This window comes from Tiliqua scincoides, chromosome 7 (assembly GCF_035046505.1).
Source record: "Tiliqua scincoides isolate rTilSci1 chromosome 7, rTilSci1.hap2, whole genome shotgun sequence".
NCBI classification, from domain to species: Eukaryota; Metazoa; Chordata; class Lepidosauria; order Squamata; family Scincidae; genus Tiliqua; species Tiliqua scincoides.
Genome location: NC_089827.1, coordinates 58,909,911 through 58,918,725, shown reverse-complemented (window position 1 = coordinate 58,918,725; position 8,815 = coordinate 58,909,911). Strand labels below are relative to the sequence as shown.

Here is an 8,815-nt window from a genome sequence, read left to right as displayed (position 1 = left end):
TACAGCCCATTGCTACGGAGGTTTCAAAGACTGCAGTTTGTGTTTATCTCTCTTTTTTTCCTTTTGCTAGATTTGTCCAGTTTTAGTAAATTAGTGAAGCTGCTATTTTTTCCTGCGGATATAATGTTTTGTGATACGTCATTAGTCCCTTTATAGCCATAGTAATGTCCTAAGACAGTATCCAAATCTGACTTCAATGTAGCAAACAGATGTATGGATTAGAGACAAAAGACAAAAGCTTTCACGAGAGAGAGAGAGAGAGAGAGAGAGAGAGAGAGAGAGAGAGAGAGCGCACTCCAGATTGTCATGATTTTAAAGCACTGTTCTCAAACATAACACTGCAGTAGTGACATTGCCAGAATGGGGCTTTTGTTGCGAGCTTGTACCATATAGCTAAAGAGCTGCTGTTCGTCTCCAAAGAGGAGGACCACATACTTGTGAACAGGAGAAGGAATCCAGCGGACATCCAGTCTCTTCCTCCCTCTCCCTAGTAGCGTGCTGTATACATTGATAGTTGCCCCACTTGTGCCACTTGTGCACCAGCACCAGAGGGTACAGTCAAGAAGAAGCTGTGGGTGTCCTTTGGCATCCACCCTGGTCTAATGACAACCTCTGGCTGTTAGCCAGGACTTTGCACAGAGGACACTGAATGTACCAGGAGAGTTGGCTTAGGTTCTCCTCCAGTCTGCTTCGGAGACTGCCAGGCAATTGTGGGACTGGCTTTGCAAAGGAATAAGGACTGCTTCCCCCCTCTGTTCGCTTTCTCTCTCCCTGTCCCTCCCCCTTCTCTCCTTTTCTTTCTTCCCCTCTTGATGATCCCTCCCTTCCTCACTGGTGCAAAGGGTTTTCTTTTCTTTCTTTTTTTCTTCAGAAAGCAGAGTGTCTCCGAGGAAGGGGGAGAGAAAGAGAAAGAAAGAGACTGGCTGCCTAAGGATTCTTTTCGAGCCAAGATGGGAATGTAGTCCATGGTATTTTCAGCACAGCTTCTCAAACAAGATTAGAAAGAAAGAATATTTGTTACTAAAAGACAAGAGAGAAGAAGGATTGTACATCTTCCAGTCCTAGAATTGCACAGGAAATCCTGAGACGGTCTTTCGACTTAGACGGTGCTGGATGTTATTTTTATATCTTTATACTTACCTTTATCCCTTCGTTTTGTTTTAATTTACTTCCAACTCTCACCCTGTCCCCATCCCACTTCCTTCCCTTGGACAGAGGGCTTGCTTTAATTGTGAGGTTCACTCTGAAGAAAACTGTTTAGCGAGGAGGGGCTGAACTCTCTCTTTTCCACTGGAAGTGGCAGCTGAAGAGATGCGCCGTGTGTTCTAGCTGCTAAACTGGGAATTTCTACATCCCTGTTTTGTGGCATCCCTGGACAAAAACAAGATTTGCTCCTTTGTGGAAGTTTGTCTCAGAGAGACAGCAGTTTCAATGGTGAGCTGGGGTGAAGTGCGGATGGATCGGGGTTATATTTTTGGATTCTGTTGCCTGGTTCTGTTGGATCCAGGACAGGTTTGGACTGGAGCTCCCAGTACTCAGTCACCTAAACTGGAAGTGCAGATGGAGAGCAATGGCAACACCAGCTTGGGTCCCACCTTGGAGGCTACTGCTGTGGCTCCTACTGAGGCCATACTTGGGGGGGATCGATGCCTTGGTTACTATGATGTTATGGGTCAGTGGGATCCTCCATTTAACTGCAATTCAGGGATCTACAAGTTCTGTTGTGGGACCTGTGGGTATCGCTTCTGCTGCCAGTTCACAGGTGGGCGGCTGGACCAAAGTGGCTGTTCCAATTATGACACACCAGAATGGGTCAACACAGGCCAACCACCATCTCGGGTGGACGAGACCCCTGAAAACCCCACCAGGGACAAGACCAACATGATTGTCTACATTATCTGTGGCGTGGTGGCCATCATGGTGTTGGTGGGCATCTTCACCAAGCTGGGGCTGGAGAAATCACAGAGCCCACAGGCAGAGATGACCATGTCCAGGTAAAGCACCAAAACCTGTCTCTAGCTCTTCTCCTTTACTGCTTCTGACTCTCAACACTTTTCTCTGCAGTGGGTAAATGATATATCCAAACTCCCTCCTGTGGTTCTATTTTCTCCTTCCAGGTCTACAAACTGCACCAGCATCTTCCCCCTTTACCTCCCTCTTCCCCACCTTGCCTTATCTTCAGGTGTAAACACTTAGAAATGAAAATGATTAGATTTCAAGATTTTAAAAGAGCAGCTAAAGGTGAAGAATAAAGGACTAATCCAGGTGGATGGAAAGGAGAGTCAAAGGAGGTGAAGCTTAGCACAGGATGTTTTCTGATAGAGATTGATCTACTCATTCTTACTTAGAACAATTAGCAAGGTTATTTAAAATGAAATGCCCAAGTTCCTACAAAGGGGAATTATAATGGAGGGAAAAGTTCTGCCTTAATAAATGTGGAGAATTAAGATGAGATCAGGTGTACACCATGACTAACATCTACAACAATGAAAGTAAAAGTAGTAGATTTCACCATGTGTTCATCAAGATAGCTGTGTAATGGATCTCCATGACTCAGAATAAGGGATTGTTTTCCTTTTTCTCAGAACACCCTGTTTTTTTAAAAGAAAGACCATGAAATTTCACTTTGCATGTTTGAACTCATAACCACTTGTGTGCTTGTACCCAAGCATAATCAAGCCTATTACTGTGTTCAGCATATGACCCTCACTCAACCTTGCCAGCAGGTTGCAGAGGATTTGCAAGGCTGTAAACAAACACTGTACGAGCTCTATATATATATTGGCCCAGAGGAGAGAAAGTTCAGAAAGGGCTTCCCTGCCCCAGCATTGCCACCACTCCAGAAGACACAGTCCTATGTGCCTGGGGCGAGAGGGAGAGTGAGGAAGGCAGTTCAAAAACCACTGAAGGGAGAATTGGTGGGGATGGATGCCGGCATTGCAGGTGAAGTGACTTGGTGTTGTTGCTGGACCCCAACAGCAACAGCTCCAGGAAAAAAAAAAAAAGATATCATTGGGATGCAGAAGGGGAATAGTGTGTGGTGGGACACACTTTGTCCCACATGTTAGATGTTTGAAAGAGAAATACTGTAACTCTGATTTATGTATTGCCCCACCCTGCACATTTTTTTCCCTGATGTAAGTCCTATTGGCTTTGATGGTATTAACTTCCAGGTAACATGCTTAGGTTTGCAGCCATGGTTTAACATAGAGCTTATGATCCAGCGACGGGTCCCGTAATAGTGGAGTGGGGATATGCTACCCTGGGGACTGCCTATGAGACCAGGGACAATCCTAGACCAAGTGGCACCTCAGGCAAGGAGCATCTTCAGCATTCCTTCCATGTGTTCAACTTTCAAATACCCTATTCTGGAACCACATTTGTGGCCCTTTCATGCCTTTGGTGCACACTGTGCATCCACAATTTAATCCCGGCAAACACATTTGCATGCATGGATCCATAAATCTGCAACTATTTGGGCCATTCATGAGCAGACAAAAACAGTTCTTCTAATCCGGTGGAAGTATTTCCATTTTGAGACTAACTGAAATGCCTGTGTGCTCCCCCAAACCCTGGTGCCCCAGATACCCAAGTCACTAAACTCTAAATCCAATCCCGGTGGGGACCAAACCTTCACCCTTTCTTGCTTTGCATCTGCTTTCTCTGAGGCAAACCAACCTCTATGAACTTAACCTTCCAACTAATTGTAGGTTGTCTGATGGTTCCTATCTGTGTATCTTGCACACACTTACTCATTCTGTGTACTCCATTGTGTGACTCCCCCCACCCGCTGCTCCACCTCCTCCGCAGCCCTGTGAGCTTTTCCCTGCTCTGCTTTTTAGCTCCTATTTCACTCCTCTTGTGTCTACTTCCACCACCAGCCCGCTTTCCATAACCTTCCCCACCAACTGTGATGGCTCTTCTCTGACTCTCCCTTTAGCCCTTCTCCACATCTCCCCCAGAAGCAATGAGTGGGGGGGGGGGGGTTGGGGTTTGAAGGATTCAAACCTCGATCAAAGGCAAAGTTGTGTCACCCCAGGCGATGTAGCGGGTCACGAGCAAGCGATGGCTCCCACAACATGCCTGCGTTAGCAACACGCTCGCTAGTTTAATCAGTTGTCGTGGGAAGGGAATGTGGGGGCTCAGGCATGATTAAATGCAGGGAGGAAGGGACAGAGTTGCCAGCTCTTTGTAATGCCAGCACTTCATCTGGTCCCATGCCAGGGTTGGGGCATATGAGGTTTCACCTGATTTATGGTCACAGCAGAGAAGAAAATGAGACACAGCCTATGTGCCCAGCGAGAGAGACTCGGCTGGTGCTCTGGCATCTAGGATGGTGTTGAGGTGATTTGTGCGTCACCCTCTGATGGGCCTCAGAACACTGCCAAAGCATGCCATGCAGATGGCTCTGGGGCAGATCACTCGGCCTCTGACAGCTGCTTCTTCAACTCCTACTGTGTGGCAAGCAAGCAGAGGGCAACCAGAGACAGAGCTGAAGCCAGACTATAATGACACAAGAGCCAAAGATCTTAGGCAGGTATCAGCGATGCCAGGTGCAGAGATGGGCCATTCCAAGTGGAGCCACCAAAGACATCTCCTTCAAGTACACCAAACTGCCTGCATAAGGAGCAGTTAGAAAATGGGTGCAGTGGGCCATTATTTACTATTTAGCCAATAGCTGTGGGGTGAACAGTTTCTATTCAACCAAACCGTGACTTGGGGTGCCACATTCTCACATGGTTATAGCTATTTAAAAGTCAGATGCTAGAAAGATAATGTTAAGGATGTTGCTTCAGAATGTTGAGTTTCAGATCAGACAACTGGGCCTGTATCTTTCTGGAACACCAAGCATGACATTCTAGCAAGAAAAAGTCAGAAGCCCCACTGACTGATATGAAGCCCAAAGCTCTGGACCAGGGCTTTACTTCAGTGCTTTTCCCCCAATGAAAATCCCCCCAAAGTGGCTTTTTCAACCCTGAGGTGCCACTGCAACAAATGACAACATTGGAGTTAAATAGCAGCTGGGGGGGGGCATTTTAGACAGGAAAACAGCACAGAAGTAAAGGGCTACATACCCTCTACTCCCTCACCATGGTCCCGATTCAGAGCAGACCCCTGCATGGTTTCTGTTTTTCCATGAGAAGAAGCACTCAACTAGGAAAGGACGCATTTCACAACACATCCAATTCTAAGCTAATGGTTAGCAGTCACCACGCCATGGGGTAATGAGTTCCATAAGGTTAGAGCTACTACAGATGCTCTTTGCTTCCTGTTGGTTGTTTAAAAAAAATATGGATCGAAATAGAGACCTTCTGCATACAACATATGTGCTCTACAGCCCCCCCCCAACACTAAAGAACAACATGATTTGTGCATTGCAGGTGGACAGAAGGACTATTCCTTGTTATAACCTGCCTGTAAGTGCAGCAGACAGTCAACTCATGATAAATTTCAAATATTTGAGAGCCACATTATTTAAGAGGCATTTTAATTTTTTAATATATTTACTCACCATGAACATTAAATTTATGTTTTAATCCAGTGGACTCTCAGTTTATACCTGATAATTATAAAGCTTGAAAAGATTTTATTTTTTGATATTAATTATGATACAGAAAGTAGCTCAGCCAACATATTTCTGAGAGCCGAACAATATATGTCAGAGCCACAAGTAGCTTGCAAGCCGTGGTTCAGCCACCCCTATTCTATAAGGTAGTAGAAGTGTCACCTTTGAGCCACCTGCAGTTCCTTAGAAGTTCAAGGAACAGAACTTGAATGTGAACAAAAAGCCTGGGTGCACATGAGCACCAAGTGGGGCAATCGAGCCACATCCCTTCCTCGCCTCTCCAAGCCACGTTATGACTAAAGGATCCTGGGAAGAAGCAAAGAGGGGTGGAAATGAGTGGAACAGCAGTGGAGTCCATGTGATACCAAGGAAGGGAGTCTCCAGATCTCATGAGTGGGGGAAGCTCAAACTGTAGCGTGACTATTGGGGAGAATGACAATATGGGGCTTTGCCAGGTCAAATAAGGGTTGCCTTGGGAAAATGACAGCGCAATCCTAACTTGCGCTGGAACAGGCAGGCTGTCAGGCCTGTTCTGTATCCAGCTCAAGTTTGGGGCTGTCTCAGCCGGAGGCAAGGGGAAACTTTTCCCCTTATGCGGGGAGAGCCGCAGCAGCCCCAATAAGACTACTTGGATCTGCACCACCTAAATCAGTGGCACATATCCAAGCAGCCCAGAGCTACCCCAGGCTGCTTGGGAATGGGGCTAGGATCTGGCATAAGTGCCAGATCCCAGCCCCACCTTGCACTTCCCACCTGCCCGACCCAGGAATTCCGGCCGCCCACCCTCCCCTGCCCCAAAACGCCTCCTCCCTGCCTCCTACCCATCCTCCTCATGCCTCCCCCAGAACCCTGTGCCAGCTGAGCTCGGCTGGTGTGAACTAACCAGGCCCTGGGGCTCACATCAGCCTGGGGAAGCTGGTACACAGACTAGCATGAGCCAAAGGGACACTCTGGATTGCGCCTTTGGAAAGTAATAAGGAATTGCCTTTTCTCATTTGGATTTGTCATGGGAAAATGTGTGCAAAAATCAGATTTGTACATGAAATGTGTGACAGTGAGGCATGTGCTGCATCCTGCAATTGGTGGGCAGTCATGGAGGCCTCCTCAAGGTAATGCAATGGTTGTTCCCTTACCTCGGAGTTGCATTACCCTTACCACAGTGCTGAAAAGTTGGTTAGGATTGTGCCCTTACTCTCTCAGTTCAGCAACATTTCAGAAGAGTCAGACATGTGGGTGGGTTCCCCATGCCAGCCTAGAGCACTTCAATATAGGAAGGGATTTATTTTAAACTGGTAGCAGGTGGGGAAGCAGAAGCACCAAAGAGAGCAGTCGATTTATAGCGGTAAAAATGCTTCAGTTTTTCTACTACATTGGCATTGCTGTGCTGACCTGATTGACAGTTACTGCAGACTCCACATTACCTAAGACTGAACACACTGTTTTGCTTACAAAACAAAGACACTGTGGATTATTCTATCTGCTTGCAGTTATGGAGGCAGGTCACATTCATAGATTGCTCATCATATCAAACATGGAACAAGAAGGGGCTTTTCTGTCACACACTGACAGGGGGTCTGGATCCAGCAGAGCAGAGCTCTGTTGGTCCCACCTCCCCTGCTCCTTCCCCCCACTACACCTTACCCCTGCCCTTCACCCACCCTAGAATGCCTCCTTCCTGCCCCCCCAGCCCTGACTTACCTCTCTGCCACCCAATGCTCCAAGCGAGTGCCAGGCGGTGGACCGCCGGTCTCTGATCAGCACTGTCCCAGTGTGTGCTCATTCTGGGCCAGCTCCGGCACTATGTTGGCGGTAATGTACATTACGGCACATTTGCAACAGTGTGCACCAGCATTGAGCTGGCGCACACAGCTCTGGATTGGGCCCTAACTCCTTGGAATACACCAGTGTTCTGCAATCTGCCAATACACCTTTCCCACCAAGTTAAAATCAGAGCTAAACACGGTTTCATGTGTGCATGCCCAATTATGCTTATAGCATACTCACTTGAAAGCATCCTCTCAATAGCCATAACACTGAGCATTTATAAGGCGCATTGAAACATTCAAAGCATATCACGTGTGTGATCTTGTAATCCTAACAAACCATACTGTTCTTCCCATACTGCAGATGGGAAGCCAAGACTGAGAGGAAGTGACTTCACTTAGGATACCTAGTAAATTAATGACAGAGGCAAGATTTAAACAGGGCTTCCCAATTCATAGCTCCACCTCTTACCAATCGCACTACAGCTGCAAAGATGGCAATGCTAACATCTAACACTATAATACAGAACACCAACTGGGCTTGCCATTAAAGGCATACAGATTGAATTAGAGATTATCATCCCAACTCCACTTGGCCACATATGATTCAGAAGAAGAAGAAGAACTGCAAACAGACCTTGATCTAAATGGTTAAACTATCATATGGAACTTTGTGTAGGGTCGTCACCCAAGACGATTCATTTTTATTTGAATGAACAACCAAAATTGAGGAGGAGTATATTTTACATATATAGTATACAGTATACTATATTCTACACTTGGCAAAATTAAGGCATAATAGTGCAATTGTTCCACTGTGCCCTTGATAGCAAATAAAAAGCATTGATTTTGGATATAGTTGCTCTACTCAAAATGCAGAAAAATATGGCTGGAAATGGGGATCTTTGCTGAGCAGCCACGACCATTTCTGCTTGTTCAGCTGACAAGCAGAAATATAGATGAAGGTGGCTAACCAACTTGTGCACAGGAACAGTTGCCCCACTTACATCTCTTTAGTGCTGCCTCTCTCTAAGTTAGGGTAGTCAGATGCAAAGGAGAGCAGGTCTACCATATGCCAGCCGGGTAAAAGATGGCTTTTTTGTACGTGTCATGCGGGACTGGGAAAAGCTGCAAATGCCAACACTCTTCATCTTAAGTGCACAGGACAAGAGCTGGTCCCAGGTCACTCTACATGCGGTTAACTTACTCGATTCTAACATTGATTTTTCCCAGTAAAAGTGAGGTGTGGTGCAGTTTAAACCCTTACATCCCAAAGCTCCCTCCTAAAAACCTAAAATCCTTCAAAAATTTTGTTCCCCAGTCTTTGCAAAACAGATTATTACAATCCTCAGACAAGTCACTCAGCAATAATTCTATTGGCTATAAGGAATCTACCCTAGAATACTTGGTTTGAGAACCACAGGAAGTTAAAATTCACTCCTTTGGAGTAGACCCAGATTTTCCTGCAATAAAGGTTCCCCCCCCC

At 46.3% G+C, this 8,815-nt stretch overlaps 1 protein-coding gene across 1 annotated transcript in view; it reads left to right on the top strand.

Annotated features, from left to right (window-relative positions):
* The first annotated feature begins 1,440 nt into the window (after window positions 1-1,440).
* Window positions 1,441-8,815, top strand: part of SHISA8 (shisa family member 8) — a 31,083-nt gene continuing 23,708 nt past the window's right edge. The window contains exon 1 of the mRNA XM_066634553.1: window positions 1,441-1,994. Within this exon, the coding sequence (XP_066490650.1) occupies window positions 1,456-1,994 (539 nt within the window). The 5' untranslated portion in view covers window positions 1,441-1,455. The remainder of the gene's footprint in view (window positions 1,995-8,815) is intronic.